Source organism: Lepidochelys kempii, chromosome 4 (genome assembly GCF_965140285.1).
Source record: "Lepidochelys kempii isolate rLepKem1 chromosome 4, rLepKem1.hap1, whole genome shotgun sequence".
NCBI classification, from domain to species: Eukaryota; Metazoa; Chordata; order Testudines; family Cheloniidae; genus Lepidochelys; species Lepidochelys kempii.
In genome coordinates this window covers 95,244,146-95,264,778 of record NC_136383.1, presented here as the reverse complement: position 1 = coordinate 95,264,778, position 20,633 = coordinate 95,244,146, and the positions used below count along the sequence as shown (strand labels likewise).

At 41.6% G+C, this 20,633-nt stretch overlaps 2 protein-coding genes across 7 annotated transcripts in view; one reads left to right on the top strand and one right to left on the bottom strand.

The window, feature by feature from the left end:
• Positions 1–7,701: 7,701 nt before the first annotated feature.
• Positions 7,702–11,062, top strand: SHISA3 (shisa family member 3). The gene is made up of 2 exons (XM_073340110.1): positions 7,702–8,059; positions 9,751–11,062. The coding sequence occupies exons 1-2, from the start codon at positions 7,702–7,704 to the stop codon at positions 10,197–10,199; spliced, it is 807 nt and encodes a 268-aa protein (XP_073196211.1). The 3' UTR covers positions 10,200–11,062.
• Positions 11,063–14,424: 3,362 nt separating this feature from the next.
• ATP8A1 (ATPase phospholipid transporting 8A1) overlaps positions 14,425–20,633 on the bottom strand; it is a 241,890-nt gene continuing 235,681 nt past the window's right edge. For 4 of the 6 annotated variants that reach the window (XM_073342153.2, XM_073342148.2, XM_073342147.2 and 1 more), the window contains one exon: positions 14,425–19,784. In XM_073342153.2, coding sequence (XP_073198254.1) covers positions 19,687–19,784 — 98 coding nt within the window. In that variant the 3' untranslated portion in view covers positions 14,425–19,686. The remainder of the gene's footprint in view (positions 19,785–20,633) is intronic. The other 2 variants (XM_073342149.2, XM_073342150.2) reach the window with 1 other exon arrangement.

Below are 20,633 nucleotides of genomic sequence, written 5' to 3'. Positions count from 1 at the left end.
CACAATCCTATCTTCAATGGCAGTGTCACAGAGCGCCCTATGTGTTGAGCAGGGTCACCGCCATTGCCACAGTGTGGGGTAGGTACACCCCATCACACAATCGTCAGGAGTTCCTGTGGGAACAGGCAATTGTGATACAGAGGGCTCAGGACCCCTGGCAGGGCCAAGTGAACAATCAGTCTGCAGCCCCTGGGCAGGACAGAGCACAACAAACAGTCTATGTCCCTGAGCCTCCTGGCTGGGGCAGGCAATAGGAGTTGGAGCTTTGACCCTCTGGGCTGGCGGAGCATAGCAACCAATCAGTCTGCAGCCCCTGGGCAGGGTACAGGAACCGATTAGCCTGTGGCTGTAGCCCCCGGTAGCCACACCTTGTGGCATGTGCGGGGGTGGGATGTAGGAGAACCCAGGCGCACCCTACTCCACCCAGTTCTGACCTAGGGCCCTATGAAGCTGGGAAATTACCAGTTACAGGAATAAATATCAGCTTCTAATACATACCCTGGGTCAATTCCTACCTCAAAGCTCATATCGGGCATCTTCTCAGCTGGCAGCAGCTCAGTGTCCCAATCTGTCCCCACGGTCGACTGGTCATCTACAGTACAGTCCAGGCCACAGCTCCCACCTTTTCAAGAGTTGCAGGCATCTCTGCAGAAGCCTGCAGCACACATCCTTCTCCTTCATCTTCATGTTCATCCTCATCCTCCGCCAGGCCAGACTGAGCTGGGGCTTCCTCCTTTTATCCGTCCCTTCCACCTGGAGCATGTGCAACCAGGGTGAGGGGGGCGTGGTCTCCTGGGCCCACAGTGGTTGGTCAGACCTCGCTGGCCCAGTGCAGAGTAAGTACACCAGAAGCAGAAAGCCTCCCGGAGAGTCAGTGGGGCCACTGACTCTGTGGGAGGCTTTTTGCTTCTGGTGTACTTAAAAAAAATTGTTGTAAGCTTTTGTGTCTTTAGCTAGTTGCTCTTCAAATTCTTTTTTGGCCTGCCTAATTATACTTTTACACTTGACTTGCCAGAGTTTATGCTCCTTGTTATGTTCCTTAATAGGATTTGACCTCCAGTTTTTAAAGGATGTCTTTTTTTGTTGCTAACTGCCTCTTTTACTCTTTTACTTTTAGCCAAGGTGGCTTGTTTTTTGGTCCTCAATTTCCCTCTATTTTTTTCCATCCATATGTGGAATGAATTTTGTTATGTGCAGCACAATATCGAGGTAATGTGCGGATGTGCACCATCACCTCCATACTTTCACAGCAGCCCTTATCCCACGAAGAGCTCACAATGTCCTACTGCTAGTACCTAGCTGGGTCTTAGGGAAAGTCTGTCTTCAGGTGATGTCTGCAGTAACTATCTGTTCATTCCTACTGCCTCCTTCCATAAGGATCAGTACATGATTTGCAAACTATACATATAAATACACCACTGAAATGCAGCCACCTCTGGGGAGAAAAGTCAGCAGCCAGCTAAGCCAACAGCAGAGAGAGCATTGTGCAGTAGTTTGGAAAGAGAAGGGGAATTTTGGATAGGAAGAATCTTTTCCTCTTATGCAAAATGCTTGATGTTCAGAAAGGGCTTCATATGTAAAGGTCTCATCTGAATGTAAAATATAATACTGCAATATTAGAAATCAAAGTAAATGTTTCTTTTTAAATCAGGACAGTAAGGCTCAAAATAATTTTAAAAAACACTCAAATTCTCCTTACTACTGTCCTCTTGTATTAACAATACAAGGCACTTTAAAACTCCAACAGACTATTCAACCTTCATGTTTATATTTTTACACTGGATCAGCTTGGACAATTAAAGTTCACCTTCAGATTCTCATGCACACACACAATGATCCAATGTCTCAGTTATTACAGTGAAACACACATAGCTCTGTAAATTTACACAGTACTTTACAAACACATGGGCTCAGGCAAACTTTCACTTGACATGAAGTTCTCCCACTTCTTTCCACGAGGCCACTCACATGAGTAACAGCTACATGAGTATTACTTTTCAGGCTCAGGCCCCTAGATATACCACATGACCTCCTGACAACAAAAACATAGCAAACACTGCTAGGGGAGGTTTAAATCCACAACAGGGAATTGTTGTCCCAGCCCCAGGGTTGCAGCGGGGAGAGAGGACTCCCCCCACCCCAGGGATGGGAGAGAGAGGTATCTCTCCCCACTGCAGCCCTGGGGCTAGGACTCGCAGCCCTTTCTCCCCACGACAGCCCTGTACCCCCAAGTTCTCCCATCACCGCCCCCCAGCTCACCCCATTGCCCCCACCTGTCCCCTGTGGCTAAGCCCCTGTGTGCGCACCTGCACTAATCAGGTGGCGGCCCCTGATGGGAACCCAGGTCCTCATGCTGTTTTTTTTATTTGGGGTGTACATTTAGTTTGAGCCTCTATTATGGTGTTTTAAAAAAGTTTCCAAGTACCTTACAGACATTTCCTTCTTGTAACTGTTCCTTTTAATTTCCATTTAACTAGCTTCCTCATTTTTTGTAGTTCCCCTTTAAAATGCCACTGTGGTGGCTTTCTTTGGTATTTTCCCCCCTACAAAATTAAATTTAATTACATTATGGTTGCTGTTACTGAGTGGTTCGGCCATATTGACCTCTTGGATGAGATCCTGTGCACTACTTAAGACTAAATCAAAAATTGCCTCTCCCCTTCTGGGTTTCAGGACCCAAAAAGCAGTCATTAATGGTGCCTAGAAATTTTATCTCTGCATCCCGCATTAGGTGACGTATACCCAGTCAATAGAAGATATTTGAAATCCTCCATTAGTATTGGGTTTTCTGTTTTTGTTGCCTCTTTAATCTCCCTGAGCATTTCACAATCATTGTCACCATCCTGGTGAGGTGGTTAGAAGTATATTCCTACTGCTATACTCTTATTTTTTAAGCATGAAATTTCTAGCCATAGAACTTCTATGGTACAGTTTGAGTTATTTAAGATGTTTACTATATTTGACTCTGTGCTTTCTTTAACATATAGTGGCAGTCCCCCACCAGCACGACCTGCTCTGTCATTCCTATATAATTTTATACCAAGTTTCTGTGAGGCCTGCTATAGCAATATCCTCATTTAATACCAGGCACTCAAGTTCCCCCATCTTAGTATTTAGACTTCTAGCATTTGTATACAAGCATTTAGAATATTTAGAATTTCCAACCTAATGCTTTGTAATACTCTGCCACCATTAGATAGACAAGGGGATGAGGTAATATCTTCTATTGGACCTCACCCACATTGTCTCTCTCATATTCTGGGACCAACGTGGCAACACCTATACCACATACAACTATGCCACCATGTCCTTTGTACAGCATCCCACTACTGACTGCAATTTCATCTCTATTATCCTAGTAAACTTCTATGCTTGGAGGTGTCTGTCAGACTTCCTGCTAGAATTAGTCTTTCAAACTAACTGTTAAGCTTAGGTTATTTTGTATTTCTCATTTGAGTGTGTCAGATTTTGTTTCAGAACAGGATAGTGCTTGAGCCATATTAACTTCAAACTCCTATTTCTGCAGCTCCTTGCTTTCTCTTTTCATAGGTGCTCTTAAAAGCCTGTCATCTATAAGAAACTCCTTATCCAGGCCTGTAGTTTACAAGTTTTCTTGCAACTTCATTATAATTTCCTAAAGTGTGGGCAGTTTTGCACAATAGCTTCTGTAATATGGCTTCCTATGGTTTATGGGGTGTTTCTACCTCAGCTGATTTCTGCTCATAAAAGTAGTCACAGAACTGTTCACAACCAAAAACTGTTGCCGGCATATTTTTTTCAATCTGAGCATAGCTGTGTTGTTTTTTAATCAGAGTTTTGTAGGCACGTCCCAGTGGTGATTGTCTGGCACAAGGACAGCCCCCAATCGGAGGAGGATGTAGCAAAGAAGATCTTTGGCTGCACATTAATTTTGAGATTAATTCAGCACTGATAATTCTGTATTTTTTTAATTCATGAAACCCATTCTTTTGTCAACCAGCCCAATGCAATTCTGTACTGTCCTCAAGCAACATTATGAGTGGAGCATTTAATTATTCTGGGTCTCTGCATTAGCACAATTACCTTCATCTTCTTAGTTCAGACCAAACTGCATTGGTCAAGGAGTATGTATTCCTCATAATTCAGCCTGATCTGGCATGTTGTTGTTGTTCTTATTATATTACTTATAATTGTATTGCAGCAATCCAGTCAGAGTGGTGGCGAGAGGTGCAGGGTGGGACCATTACAGAAGATAGGGGTGGTGAGGCTTTGGGAGGGGATAGCAGGCCTTGGGAGTGAAGGGGCAGTAAAGGAAATGGGGAGGAGAAGAAGTCTGAGAAGGAGGAAGTAGGGACTACAGAGTGGGTGAAGGCTGTGAGAAAGGGGCAGGAGGCGAGAGGAGGTAGTAGGAGAGGAGATGGGGCAAGGGCTGAAAGGAAGGGAGAGGGAGGGGGGAGGACAGTGGGTTGGTCCTGCTTTGAGCAGGGGGTTGGACTAGATGACCCCCTGAGGTCTCTTCCAACCTTAATCTTCTATGATTCTATAGGTCAGGGAAAGGACTGGGAGAAAGGGAGGGAAAGGGAAAGGGATGAGGGCAGCAGGCACAGGGTACGGAAGGACTGGGAGGGGAGATGCGTGAGGACAGTCAGGGAGGCAGGGTAAGGACTGGGCAGGTGCAGGGGTTAGGGACAGCAGGGGAAGGGCTGCGAGGGGGGCTGCAAGGGGGAGGACTGGGAAGGGGAAGAGCTAGCTGGAGTAGATGGCCTTTGCAGTGTATATAGGAGAGATTAGAGTTACACTTTTCTCTGAGCAAAGCTCTACTATGTCTTTCAGAGAAGTCTGTAGCTCCATCAAATGCACAATCAGCCATCTGTTTGTGGTGCAATTTACAAGCATTTAACTCTTCTAAGATGTCACAGGTGCAGCTGATGTGTCTTCTATAACCTGAACATCTAGGATGCATCTACTGGCCTACCACGGACATCAAGATAACATACACAATGACTTAATACTTGATGCCTATTTGCATTGGTGCATTCATCTGCCATGTATGCACATATTTTGAATATGTGAGAGAGTTCTTCACTCTTTCAACTGCTGAGTCTTTCACTGTTGCACCGCATGCCTCTAGAGAGTCAGCTAAGTTTTTTCAGAAAGATAGTGAGCATTTGCCAGTCTTGTTTGACACCAGTGTCCAACTTCAGGATTAACAAATGACAGTGCACTTAACATTGGCCTCCAGTTTGTAGTGTGTAGTATCTCTTGCTTAAATAGAAACTATGATGCAACAGCCATGTTGGATCACATAAACTGAGTTGTGTCTCCAGCATTCTTAACAGTCTCATTAAGTTCTTCTAAAATTGGCTTTGACAGTGACTGGCTTCTAAGGCTTTCTGCATGTTGATGCAGTCCAGAGGCACAGTATTTTGCAGCCTTTTCATATAGGTTCTCAGTACTGGCTTAGCTGATCAGTCTGGCAAACCAAGCTCCTCCACTTTTACTATATAAATCCATGATATGCCCACATCTTGAATACTGTGTGCCGTTCTGGTCACCCCATCTCAAAAAATATATATTGGAATTGGAAAAGGGACAGAGAATAGCAACAAAAATGATTAGGGTATGGAACAGATTCCGTATGAGGAGAGATAAAAAGACTGGGACTTTTCAGCTTGGAAAAGAGATGACAAAGAGCGGATATGATAGAGGCTTATAAAATCCTGACTGGTGTGGAGAAAATAAATAAGAAAGTATTATTTACCCCTTCACCTAACACAAGAACCAGGGGTCACCCAATGAAATTAATAGGCTGCAAGTTTCAAACAAACAAAAGGAAGTATTTCTTCACACAACGCACAGTCACCCGTGGAACTTTTTGAGAGGGGTGTTGTGAAGGCCAAAATTATAACAGGGTTCATGGAGGTCACATCCATCAATGATTATTAGCTAGGATGAGCACGGATGCAACACCATGCTCTGAGTGTCCCTAGTCACTGTTCACCGAAAACTGGGAGTGGACGACAGGGGATGGATCACTCGATGATTCCCTGTTCTGTTCATTCCCTCTGAAGCACCTGGAATAGTCACGGTTGGAAGACAGGACACTGGGCTAGATGGACCATCGGTCTGACCCAATATGGCTGTTCTTACTTAAAAAATAATTATAATAATAAAAAAAGTTTGGTACAGAAACTCCCAAAGATAATGCCCTCTTGAGATAGCAATGATGTGAGATATGACCTTGGCAAATAATGCATTTTAAAAATCTTTGCCTATTTGGAAACATATTTATATAAGTTTCCCAGTCACAAATCTAGCATCTGGAGCGACATCACGAAAACATAGTCCAATGCTCTGGCTGCTGTTGTTTGTCATGCCACCTTTCACTCTACCGCTCTGTCCCCAATGTCCCTGCACTGTTGCCTTCTGCTGCCACCGTGACCTCTGTGGGTTGGTCTCTCGAGGTTCCACCCAGCTCTCAGTAATTTCAGCTCTCAGTGTGGGAACCTCGGTGCTAGTGCAGACTGGGCCATCTCTTCCACAGAAACACTGTCCCACAGCAGATCTAAGCACTTAGACCTGCTTATCAGTGATTTCAGCTCTGATAGTCACTTAACAAACCAAAAGACTCTCTATGGAGCCTAATCAGCTCTCTCCCTAAACAAGAGAAAGGGGCAGGTCAAATAGTGCCTGGGACTCTTTGGCAGAGCCCACACCACCAAGCAAAACACCTGTGCCCCACCAGCTCTCTCTTCACTAGGATGTGTCATCCAAACCTCCTGCTGAGAGAATGCAGTTCAGTTGAGGGTGACCAGTGCTTAATTTGTAATGAAAGCGGTGCCCAGGGCTCAAGCAAGTTTGTTACTTTTGTAACTGATGCGACAAGCCCAGAGGTCCCAGGGCTATGAACCTAGGACTATGAACCCTGGCAAGCCCTAGCACAAATGAAGCAGGGAGGGAAATCAGGATAACAACATTTCATGACCCCCATATTTAATACTTAAGTGATTTGTAACCCAACACCAGCCAAAATTGATCACTTGAGCAGCACCGCTCTGTGTGCTGGATGGGGCGGCAGAGTAGGTGTGTGCCTGTAAATACAGTCTGGCCCTGACGCCTTTCCACCCACCCCTGGCTCATCACTAGCTGTCAGGAGAGAGCTCATTCACACCTGGCTTATAAATAATAATTTGAAATGATTAGGTAGGCCCATACAGCCCAAACAAATGTGCGGACATGGTCATAGATAACAGGTGTAGGAGGAAGCTAGGCTTTGTTCAGACTTCAACCCCCTTATGCTTGCTCAGGTACAAGTATTTTCTCAAGGACAGTGCATGCTTTTAGAGTGTGTATTACTGTTTCAGTTTCAATTCAAATGTCCAACCAAGGACTAAATTGGAAACATGGCATGTAAGGGGGGTGTTGGGGAAATTCGGGGGGGGAGGGTCCTAGGGAAATCCCTGGCGGCGGGGCTCTGTGCGCGGCTCCCCCAGGCAGTCAGGGCTGAGAGTCCAGCGGGGACCGGGAGCTCAGCGCCCTGCCCCCCGCCGGGCTCGCCCTGAGCAAGGGGGGCTGCGCTCAGGAGAGCCGCCTCCCCGGCCCCCACATGGGCGCGGTGCGCTGGGGGCCGCTCTGAGCCGGGCGGGGAGCGGCGCGGCAGCAGCCCGTGTGCGCCTCCAGCGCTGCCGGCGGGGGCAGCCCCGCTCGCCTCGCCCGCCGGGGATGTGGCCGCGAGCAGAAGCCGCCGCCGCCGCGAGGCGCCGAGCCTGGGCTGAGCCGGCAGCGGGTCCCGCCGCCGCCATGGGGGGCCGGGGGCTGCTGCTGCGCTACCTGTTGCTGGGCTTCCTGGGCTGGGGCGCGACCGCCCAGCCGGCGGGGGGCGAGTATTGCCACGGCTGGGTGGACGGGCACGGCCGCTACCACGAGGGCTTCCAGTGCCCCGAGGACTTCGACACGCCGGACGCCACCATCTGCTGCGGCTCCTGCGCCCTGCGCTACTGCTGCGCCGCCGCCGAGGCCCGGCTGGAGCAGGGCGGCTGCACCAACGACCGCGAGCCGCCGACCCCGGGGGTGACAGCCCGTGAGTGTCCGGCCCGCGGGCTCCGCCGCTCCCTCCGGCCCGGGCCGCAGGCTCCAGCTGCTGCGCGGGACGGGCGCGTGGCCCCAGCGCGGAGCCTGCGCTCCGGACCGGCAAACGCGCGGGGCCATCGAGCTCGAGGCGGGAAGTTGCCGCGGTTCGCCCAGCCAGCGCGGCCCGTCGCTGCGGAGCGCAACCCGCCCCCGCCCCTGCCCCTGCCGGCGGCCTGCTCGGGCCGAGCCCCGCGGCCGGGCGGAGAAAGTTGCCGACAACTTCCCTGGGAAGCGAGTGAGGCACGGGGCGGCCGGAGGCGGCTCCGGGCCCCGCCGCGGCGGCAGGTGAAGGGAGAGACGGGCACGGGGCTGCGTCCGGCCCCTCCCTGACGGCTCGGCGGGGGCGCCGCAGGGCACACGCGGGCTGCTGTGGAGCCCGGGCTCGCCGGGGCTGCCTGCGGCCCGGGTGCCGCGCGGCTGGCGGCCAGGCGGGGGCAGACAGCCCTTCCCCGCAGCGGCCCGGGCCGCCCGCCGCCCGCTGCTGGGCGGGCTCTTGCGATCGCTGCCCGGGCTCGGCCGAGCGGGGTGCGGGGGGCGCTGTCTGGCGCAGCCCCGGGGCCGGGCAGCCCGCTCGGAGATCGGGGCTAAGCTGGCCGCGCTAGTTGGGCTTTTAAGCAGCCAAACGGGAAGCCGCGTTACCGCGTCCTGGGCTGCGCGGAGGGCGGGCAGAGGCGGGTTATTTTTACGCTTCTTAACTGGCCGAAGGTGTTGCTGGAGCATCCGGAGCGAAAATAAAACCCGCCGCCTTAAGGCTCCCCCGGCCAGCGTCGTCTGAAGAGCGCTTCGGGGCTGTTCAAATCAAGTCAACAGCTGCTGGCAACGCGGCTTTGGTTTCAGCACTCCCACAATTTAGAAGTGGCCCAAACGTTTAAATCCCATACAACCAAAAGGCAAGTTTAAAGAGCTCGTGACCGTGCAGCGAACGAGCAGCTGGAAAGCCACATCCGTGGCCGTTTTCTTTTTTCTTTTCCAGACGTGACTAACTTTAACTGTAAAAAGAATCAGAGTAGGGTCCCAGGAATGTCACGGCTATCTATATACACAAACAAGTCATCCAGCAAATGAGCTGAAAGATATTTTGCTGAAAATCAATCACTCTGAAGTTACTTGCCTCTAAAAAGGGGCTGGAGCTTTGGAAGAGTTAGTCCATAGGTTCAGGCAGTTATAATTTGCAGCAGTGAGTAAGTTTCTGAAAAAGCTTGTTGGAAAAGCGGAGCATTATCTCCTGAACAAAGGGAAAACCGAACCGAGCACTGCAAACTGTACTCATGCAGCAAACAGGACGATGCGGACTAACCATCCAGGATTCCGATATTGATCTAAAATATTAACGCTAAGAATTATTCGATTAAAATTGCCTGCAGGAAATAATTTTAATTTCTGCATGTAGGAACTAAAGGCTAATGAAAAATCAAATGCAGCTTATTGCATGATCAGTGAAGTTGTTAGTTAGTATCAGATCATACCTGCCGGTGGCACGCAGATCACACAGTTTATTTGTAATACGTGAAAGGAGTATATTTTAAGAAGCGCGGTAGTTGATGAGAATTTAAGAATAATGTGGGACTTTGAAAACCTTGCAGAGTTAAATAGACGAGCTATTTCGGAGTGTTAAAATGTACTTATTTATTTTTTATTCAGAGCCGATCTACGTTCCTTTCCTTATTGTTGGATCCATGTTCATCGCCTTCATTATTGTGGGTTCGCTGGTGGCAGTTTATTGTTGCACGTGTTTAAGACCTAAACAAACATCACAGCAGCCAATACGATTCTCTCTTCGAAGCTATCAGATCGAGACTCTTCCAATGATCCTGACCTCCACTAGCCTCCGGACGCCGTCCAGACAGTCCAGTACTGCAACCAGTTCGAATTCTACTGGAGGCTCCATTCGCAGGTTCTCTTTCGCCAGGGCGGAATCTGGGTGTTTAGTGGCATCTCCACCGTCACCTTACACATCTGGCTGCTTACAAACAGGCCATTCTATCCACCTAACTCAACCAGCTGGATTTTTGGTGTCAGCACCCTATTTTGGCTATCCTCTCCAACCAGAACCTTCCCTAGCTGGGAGGAGCTGCCCAGATTTTAGCTAGGAGTTTTCAAAAGTAATATAGCCATAGGAGGTATACTGCTGCCTTGTACATTTCACATTAATATGTTCTGTAGTTATTGAACTCAAAACCATTTGAATAGGGGAGTTGCCCATTGAAAAGTGCAAGATTGTGTAGAAACAGGTACAAATACTTACTTTAGTTGTAAAACAGTTTCCTTGTATGTAACTGCATATAAATTATGAAACATTTTAAACATTTATTTCTTTCAAGAAGTGACCTTTTGGTAACTTACTCTAATGTGTGCAGAATTTCTTCAGAGAGATGTAGAAGACCAATTTGGGATAAAATTATTAATAACATAGCTAGAAGAGTTATACATTACTTTTGAGGTCCAAATGATATTAACTCCCTTATAACAAACCAACAAGATTCTGCAACTCTTGAACAATTGTTTATTCACCAGAATAGTCCCATTTACAGCATTGATACTGCTCAGGTGAGTAAGGGTTGCAGGATCCTGACCTGGGGTTGAGGGAAGAAAGCTATAAAAATGGGGAGGGAGGGGGGGAATTGTATACGGTTATAGATACCAGAATCTGATTTTTTTTAAAGTGCACATAATATAACTGAGATTAGGGAGCATAAACTTTATTTTTGAAAGTAAAGCGTTAGAAAGATAGGGCGAGATATTTTAATATTGTTTAAGTTTAGTTTAAAACATGCCCAAGCTCCCAGTAGTCAGATCATTATATATGGAAAAAGTACAGCCTGCACAATAATCTCATTAAGAGATGGTCCATGTAAAATCCTAAAAACATAATTATTTCAAAGCATTTTTATGAAAGGAGAATTTTCTGTCAGCATTTCGTTCAGCAACATTTATATAAATACATAGTGGACAAAGTGGTCTTCAAGTTCTATTTGTAAAATTAGTAATGTATAAAATGTAAAGACAAATTTGTAATTTAAAATGTATGTACAGCATTCACAACATTAATTATTTAGTAGTCATATTGAATTGTTTTATGTCAAACTGGTTGAAATTTTAATTTGGTTGTAATTCTCTACAAAATGCCATTCAGAAACTGTGAACCTATTAAGCAGTGTTCATTTGGATACAGTATCAATACATTCATATTTTGTTTTCTGTACATCAAAAGTAGTAGTAAATTTTGTTCTTTTGCAAACTATTTTACATCCATACACCTGTGATGCTGCAGATTTAATATAGTTTATAACAGTGTTGAATATGCAGTTAACTAGTCAGATTAACATAACTGATGAATTTAACGTGTATATAAAATAAATATAATTATATTATATTAAATTGTTTACTACACTGCCTGAATTTACAATATCTCATTATAGGACTATGTTTCTTCCTCTGTTCCCTTCCAAAAATAACCAACCAACCAACATAAACCAAAAAACAAACTAACACAAAAACAAGTCAAGGGAAAGGAAAAATCAGTCCAATCAGGGCCTCTACCTTGCATGTATTTCTGTACATAGATAAAGCCATTCTGTCTCTTTGGGTTTCCTGTATCGCTACACTGAACTTGCTTATCTTACCAAACCACATCTGCGGATGTCCTGGGTATTCTTGAAATATTTTATTATAATTGACAGTTCCATTACACAAGCATTAGGGCAAGTTTAATTATCAAAAGCATATTTAAATTAGTATAAAATTAAGGAATTTAGTTAAAATGATGTCCATCCTTTTTACATTAAAAATGTGGGCCATTTCTCCAGAAAAGTTTGCTTTTTGTTTCTGCTTACCATACACTTCAGTCAGATTCTGTTCTCATTGAAGTCAATGGGATTGACTTCAGTGGGAGCAGGCTAGGGATCTTTCTGAATGTAATTTATTTTTCCGCAAGATTTAAGTAGAATTTTGTTCTTTAAAAATAAAATGCTCAGGTATTTCATTTTTTACTTTATATTCTAGTTTTCCAGTTATAGTTTTCATAATCTTTTCATATATTTTTTCATTGCATTGTCAACATGAAGTGTCAATAGCCATTTCTACTAAAAATGTAGTGTTAGTAGAACTGTATAAGCAAGGGGAAGAAGATTCTCTTGATTCTATACATTTGACATTTTAAATCTAATATGCAGCTAATATTGAAAATGTATGGACTTTGACTTCCATTCACACCTAAAATCATAATACAATAATGGATACATTTAAAAATAATTTAAAATCTTTTCACATCCTCGTAAAATTGCTATGAAAATTTACCAGTCTAGGTTAAAAATAATCTATTTGCCCAAACCTTAGCATGATGATTATGAAGAAACTAACTCACTGTATTCACTTATCAAAGAAAAAAAATTACTTCTCTCCAGGAAGGGGGCACGTAGAATTTTGCACATCTCTGTCAATGTCCTATAGGACCTGATTCTGACTTCAGCAGGAGTTTTGTTTGAATAAGGCATATGGGACTAGGTCCTTAAAGAAAGTATTAAATATTTTCTGGAAAAAATTACCCAAGAGTTTACATAGTAAATTAACTGTGTCATTGTTTGGGAGCAGCCTGTAAGATCTGTTCACACAACTATTAAGAGTGGCACTACCATGTGAGAGAGAGATATGGATCAGAGGAGATGTGATAGCGGTCTACAACTATGTACATGAGGAGAGGATTTAGCAGACAAAGCATAACACGATCCAGTGAGTGGAAGCTGAGAATTACATGAATTCAGACTAGGAAAAAATGTAAAACAGTGAAGGCAATTAACTACTGGAATCAACTTATTTAGGGATGTGGTGGATTCTGTCTTAAATTATGCTCCATTGCAACTATAAGTAACAGACTTGATAAAATTCTGTGGCCTGTGTTATGCAGGATGTCAGACTACATGATCATAATGGCCCCTTCTGACTTTAAAGTATGAATCTACAAATGCATTAATAACATCGGTACAGCGTTTGCAACTTTTAGTAATGCTGATCTACTTACTCACACAGGTAGTTTCACTGTTTAAGCATTAGCTAATGTGAGTAAAGGAAACCTATGCCACAAAATCTGACTTTAGGGCAGGATCCTACAAGATGTCAAATACTCTGGCCCTAATTCTGTAAAGCACTTGCTCAGCTTCATGCACCTGAGTATTTTAATGTAAGACTGGGATCAGGTTCTTGGAATCTTGCAAGATGGAGCCTTTAGACCTTGGCAAATGAGGAGTGTGGATGAAGCAGCTGTGCAGATGGGCCTTTGAATAACCTGTGTGCCACTTGAGGTGGGAAGCCTGGAAAGAGGGTCCTTGGATTACTGTATCCATGTTTATCTGGAGCTAGTGACAAAACCCTATGGGTGGGCAACAAGCCACACTATTCAAGTCCATGGATTGAAATAATGATCACAGCCTGCTTATGGTTTTAAGGTTGAATTTCCCCTATCCCTGTAGGCTCTCCAGCACAAAGTCTGATTTATTTGGGCTACATGTAGGAATGGTGAATTTCATCTCCAATGAACAGGAAGAACTATAGCTATGGCAATATGGATGCTAAAAAAATCCATAAACTATAATAATCTGCTAACCTATTATAGATACATTAAAAGGTAAATCACATTCAGGTCTGTGATGTAGTTTTAACGACCAGTTAAAGTGTTTGTTTTGAAGGGATTAGGTGGTGAATGTTTGAACAAAATGCATGAAATGAATTAGGTTAATATAGCTTATATATTTATGCAGTGTAATACTGCAATTTAGATTAATCAGCATTGTGAGCACAAGGGGCTTGAATCTTTTCCCACTTTTACTAGTGTAAATTAACTCCACTAACTTCAGTGGGGTGACATCAGTCTAAAATAAGTACAAGTGACAGGATAATCAAGACTAGTAACTGAATACTGTCAGATTCATGCACATTATGGATTTACTTTTCAGAGGTGCTGTGCATCTGCAGCTCCAATTGACTTCTACTGGAGTTGTAGTTGTTCACTACTTCTGAAAACCAGAACTGGAGTGATACAACCGACAATGCAAAGTCCCTGATACACTTCTTGCGAGTATCTATAACTTGACAGCAATATGAAGGTTATTGGGCCAAATTCTGCTTCCGATTTCTCTTGTGGAAATCTGGAGTCATGCAGTTGACTTGAACAGGAATATTCTGTATTTGCAGTGTAGTAAGGGCACAGATTTGGATTCACTGACTTCAGTGAGAGAGTTTCATCTGCTCGCTACATATGTCCCTGAAAGAATCCCAAATCAGTCCGTGTTAAACTTATTTTGTACACTAACTGCAAAATATCTGCATTTTTAAATAATCTGTCACTTTAATACTCTTTTCTGATCAACTTACATCCCCTGTCACTTTTGAAATTAACTCCATGTGCATAAGGAGTAATACCTGTCTACCACACTTCAATTCTGGCCTGGATACTCCCACTCTTGTTCAGGTGATACACACCATTAAGGGAGAAACATCTTTTGGCAGTGACAGTGGATGATGGACCTTTAACACCAAGCCCTCATAAAAGTCAAACAAGACTCCCTTTTAATCAGTCTCTTTCCTGGCTCCTCCACTGAAAAGCTTTCCTATTTGAAAGGGTGCTCTTCCTGTTCTTTACCATGAGTATCCTCAGACCATGCCTCACTGGGTTAGTTGCAATCTTCCATGGTCCTTTTTCAATGTTTAAAGCAAACTCCTCATTGACTTCAATGAGACCATGAGTGGGCCTCTGCAAACAATCATATTTATTAAAAGTTGTAGAATACTTTGCTATTTTCTCCATTTGCTAGAGTAATACAAAAGTGTTCAGGTACTAGTGTGGAAGTTATTTTATTTCCAGTATGCCTCATTTCAACTGATTAAAATAGAAATAATGAAATATGAAAAAGTTTTCCTTTGAACTTTACTTGTAGCACTTGAAACCAAAACCTTCGAAGTTTTTTTTATTTAATGGCAAAGTTTATTCAATTTTTTAATAACAATTAAAGACAAAACATTAAAAATTTGCAGTTCAGAACATGCACATTCACAAAATGCCAATGACATGTAACACTGCATAGAACTTAAAGCGTTACTAAAATTTAATAAAACACACAGGGCATTTAATGTCCAGTTAAAACTAAACCTGAGAAAAACTACCATAAACACTGAGTCAAAAACTCTCCATTCATGCAGCTTCACAATTTACACAACAGTTTCAGCAGTAATGGTTCAGTGGAGCTGGAAAATCCTACCTTACCTTGAACACAAACTTTGCTTTGACATAGTAGCTGCCTTTCACAGCAGTTTGACACACTGAAATACTTAATGAAAATCAAGTCAAACAAGAAAAACAATATTAATGCATTTATGGCTTCTAGTCTAGAATAAAGAAACACTAAAACATGATTTTAGCTTTACATGTTCCGATCACAGCTTTGCCATTACGAATTGTTGTATGTATGGAAACGCTTATGTTTAATTCAAAATACGTAAAAAACAAAGGGCCCAATCTTGCAAATTCTCACATAAGTAGTCTTTATTCGTAGAACTACTGAATCCAATGGGAGAAAGGGTTTGCAGGATCAGGCACAAGTTTTTGGAATGCTAAAATATTCCTCGTTTAATGAAGATGTATCAGACAACATTTGTTGAGTTTTGCTAGGAAAGAATATACCCAGTACTGACAAAGTTGAATTGACCAATTAATTAGCTTCCAGATCATTAACTTCTGGATACATTATGTTGTGAGTCTATAAATGAAGGCAGAAAAATGACAACTGCAACAACCATGTATTAGCTCAGAAAACTTTGAAATATTAATTCATGCAGACATGATGATTAACTCATCAAAACTACAGCTGCTTTTACATAGTATAAATCAAGATAAAAAAAAAAGGGAAAACACTATTTTCCCTTCCTTCAATTTAATGTACATTCCAATTCAAGGTTAAGGCAACAAAGGAAGCTCCTTGTGACATTTTGTAAAAGATATTTTTGTGATACAGTGTATTTTATGGGGTTTATAGGACTCTTTAGCTATCTGTTACTGTCTCAAAATATTTTCTCTATCATCTTTACACAAATAGAAAGATGAATTATTATAAATCTATTGAGGCTGCTTTCCACATATATGCCTAAAATCAGGAAATAGCAAAAGAAAGTCCAAATACAAATGATGATTAGGCTGAATAAAATTTTGTAACAATTAATTAGCCTTTTGAATAACTGTTGCATTCTTTTAAGTAATTAAAATAACAATATGCACACAGGATCAATTGATTTTTGACTGGCACTGTTTTGGCTTAATTGAAGGAACATTTTTTAATGATAGTTTGTAATTGTTATGCAGTGCACATAAGGCAGACTGCAAATTACCATGTGAATTCCATATTGGACTTTATTCACACAAAATTAAAGGTTTAAGTGATCAGAATAAATGCATTATGATTAGCTATTGTAATTTGACTAAACTATTTTCTTCATTAAAATAAATACCTGCATAACCAATGGCTCAAATAAACAAACACATGGTATACTAAATAAATAATATACTATCTTTCTATGCACTTTAACAGTGTGCAAATAAACTGTGTATTGTATACTTGAACTGATTTTTTTTTTTAAATCTGGTTTACATAGGGACACTTTGCTGAGGTGATCTTATATTTTGAAGTGGAACTGTATAAGCAGTACAAAAAGCATTTTTTTTTACTAACTTTCTAAGCAGGACTATTATCTCACAATTGATTATCATCAGACAATAAGCAACATCTAGTATGTGTGAAAATATATCCAAAACAGACTGACAATTGGGGAATAAAAGTACATATACAAACAAACTCAAAATACATTTTGTCAGGCACTACTTAAAATTAAAATGTGTAATCACACAAGGATGACACACAAGGTGATGAGCTTACACCTGCTTTGGAAATAGAGCAATATATAACATAATGCAACATCACCAGCCAGAATTCCAATATGAGTCCAGGCTCTCAACAAGATGTGCTAATAGCCCTCTACCTTCTTAGCAATAAAGAAAAATGGAATTGGAGTAAACTGCATGTCATTTTTGTCACCAGCTGTAGGTAGCAGGGCATCTTAATTTTCTGAATTCTTGTAAATATAGCATGCTTTATTTTATAGGAAGGTAAACCCAGGATAAAAGTGAAGCTGCTTGTAAATTTCATCACAATACAATGGTTTACACTACATTTCTTTGCTTTGCATAATTTTTGCCAAATCAATATTTATGCCTTTTACAACTGAAAAGGATGGTTAAAAATGCATTTCCTTTTAAAGAGAGGCATGGACTGAATTGTTTTACATTAGTTAAGTCACTGAGGAATGTCATTTAAGAAATTTGTTGAAGTCAGTCATTCTCCGATGGATGTCAAAAATAGGGATCCATATTTTAAGAAAGAGGCATGCCCCCAATTTTTTTTTCTTGCCTTAGGTCAAGTGATATGGCCCTCCCATATTGATCCATCTATTTATCTATGCCTGAAATGGCTTTTCTGAAGGCAGTTCTTCTCTGCATGACTGACTAACAGTGCTGTTTCTAGTGGAATACGTTTTCTTTGTCCCTATGTCTTCTGTGTTCTCTTGTGTTTAAAGATCACTCAAGGAAAGGGAGAGGAACAGAATGCATAACATACATATGAAATGTGGAGGGCCATTCCATCAATTTGTCCTCCTAAGTATGTACTTTCATATGGTGTCTTCCTTGCTGGGGCTTTGATGTATGATGTGATTTGTATATTTTCTCAAAATGAGAGGTAAGGAAGTTATGTAGTATAGGGAAGTGATATGTGGAGCCTGCATAGTGCTGAAAGGCAAGGGGACAAAGTTTTGTTCTTAATAAGTATATGAACGGTCAAGAAATGATTGGTAGGATATGGAATAGCTGAAGAGATATACTGCTTGTTATTTACTATCTAGATTGGATGATTCTGAGGACAAAAAGTGATAAGAATGAAGTTCTTAATAACCTGAAAGGAGAATAGGAAAATTTCTGTTCCATTCTCACATACAGTTTTACTTTAAATGTCAGTTGTATCTATTTTACTTAGCCTAGCAGTCACAAATATTTAAAAACTAAGAAGCATTTTTCTCCATATAAAATAAAATTAAAATTAAATTATTATAGTGGACTTTAGGTCAGTATTAAAACAGACAAACTTTAAAAAAAAAGTTAAATTGGACTCTGATTGTGCCATTGTCACAAATAGATATAACATCTGAAAAAGTTAGGCCATCATTTGATAGTGGGCAGAGACATGCAAAATGTAATTAATTTTTAAAAATTTCTTATTACAGTGTACTCCTGGTGCGAAGTGTAACTTTTACTTTGCTGAGCAGAGCAAATTGTGGAAAATTTTGTTTTCGTTTGTGCATTTTCTCTTCATTTCTGTTAAAAGCTGAGAGTATGGAGGTTTGCTATGTGACAAATAAGCTGTAAAGAACTACTTCAGTATATTTGGGTGCATAGTAGGAGGTGACTCTGGTGCAAATGGAAGAGTACACACCACACAGAGCTAAAGGGCATACATTGCTTTAACAAGTCATGTTCCAGATAACTTTAGAATAAAGATGGTGAAAAGCCCATAAATAGCCCATAATCTGTTTTTATGAATTAGGACAAACTTTTCTGATCAAATTGTGACCAGATGTGCGTATAAAGCACAAGCATTGCAAAAATGGCTATATTATGATGAAGAAAGGTGAGACAGAGCAATTTTCGTTTTGTTTGTAATTTGAACAAAACTTGGAAATATGAGCACCATGCTAAAAGGTGGCAGCCATATTAAACAATAAAAAATAAAAAGCTTTTATCAGACCAAAGGTGCAAAGTTTCACAGATCTGAAAGCAAGTGCCATGAAGGCAACTCGAATTAGGCTCATTATGCTGTATTTTTATCAAGTATGGAGAATCAAACATACATTTCTGACATCAGCACTTTAAGTTAATTTCCTTTTCAATTTCTCTGCAAATGACTACTAGAAATTCTTGAGAATTGCAATTATCGAACTTCTTTGGCAAACATATTTTTTAGGCTAGTTTGACACAAACACCTATATACACCTTGGTTTGAAATCTTGCTTAATAAGGTGAGTTAACACCATTAAAATGTTGGTTAGTCAGCACTTGTTGAAATCAAAGGCTTGTTACCAACGGTACTTTAAATGTATAACCACTTATGAACCTGCACAAATGTTAATCATCTATGTATAGTGGTATCTGACCATAAATGATGTCCCAAGTAATATGATATATGACCAATACTGATTCAGCCTCGTTATAAATATGCGATCTGGCAAAACACAAGGTAATTTTCAACCTTTGTTTACAAAGACAAAGCAAATACTTTTTAAAAATGTCTAGAGATGATGTGTTACAGTAGAGTTGCACAGTGCTTATGTCTATTGAATACACTAATCCAAACTTTATGGAATAAGATCATCATGGATCTTTCTGTAATCTTTGTGATTGGATCCTGCTAGCAGATCCCAGCAAAGATCTAGTAGTTTGTCTTACTTAAGTAATTTTAAGGGCTCTCTGTCACAAGCTGTATTCCTTCACCATTCATCAGGTCTTTGTTTTGTGGTATCGTAAGCTCTTATTACTTCAGATTGGGAAACTATTCCATTTTCATCTTGAGAGAACGCATAGCCATCTGCAGATACAAAACAGAAAATAGTTAAACACTGATTACTGTTTCAGATATTCTATAGAATTGGAAGACTTCACATTTCAATGAAACCAAATCAAGATATATCACATCTACTGTTTTCCCTCATTCACCAGGCCAGTAACCCTGTCAAAGAAGGAAATTAGGTTGGCTTGGCATGATCTGGTTCTTGACAACAGATTACAAACTGTTTAATAATTTGTTCCAGAATCTTTCCAGGTATAGCAAAGTTAGGTATAGACTGGTCTATAATTCCCCAGGTTGTCTTTGTTCTATATTTTCCCTTCTCTAGTCCTCTGGGACCTCACCTGTCCTCCAGGAGTTCTCAAAGATAATTACTAATGGTTTTGAGATTGCTTCCACTACTTCCTAAAGTACCCTAGGATGAATTTCATCAGGCCTTGATGACTTGGATACATCTAACTTATCTAAAGATTCTTTAACCTGTTCTTTCCCTATTTTGGCTTCCATTTCTTACCCCTTGTTGTTAATATTAATTATGTTGAGTGTCTGGTCAGCATTAACCTTTTCAGTGAAGACTAATACCTATTTTGCTTCAAATACCTCAGCGTTCTTGATGTCACCAGTTATTACTCCTTCTTTTCCACTAAGTAGTAGACCTATGCTTTCCTTTGTCTTTCTGTTGCTCCTTAAATAACCTTTTCTTATTGCCTTTTATGTCCCTTGCTAGGTCTAACTCATTTTGTGCCTTAGCCTTTCTAATTTTGTTCTGACATGCTTTGCTATTCTTTTGTACTTGTCCTTAGCAAATTTGTCTATGTTTCCACTTTTTGTAGGATTTGGTTTTGATTTTCAGGTCATTAAAGAGCTCGA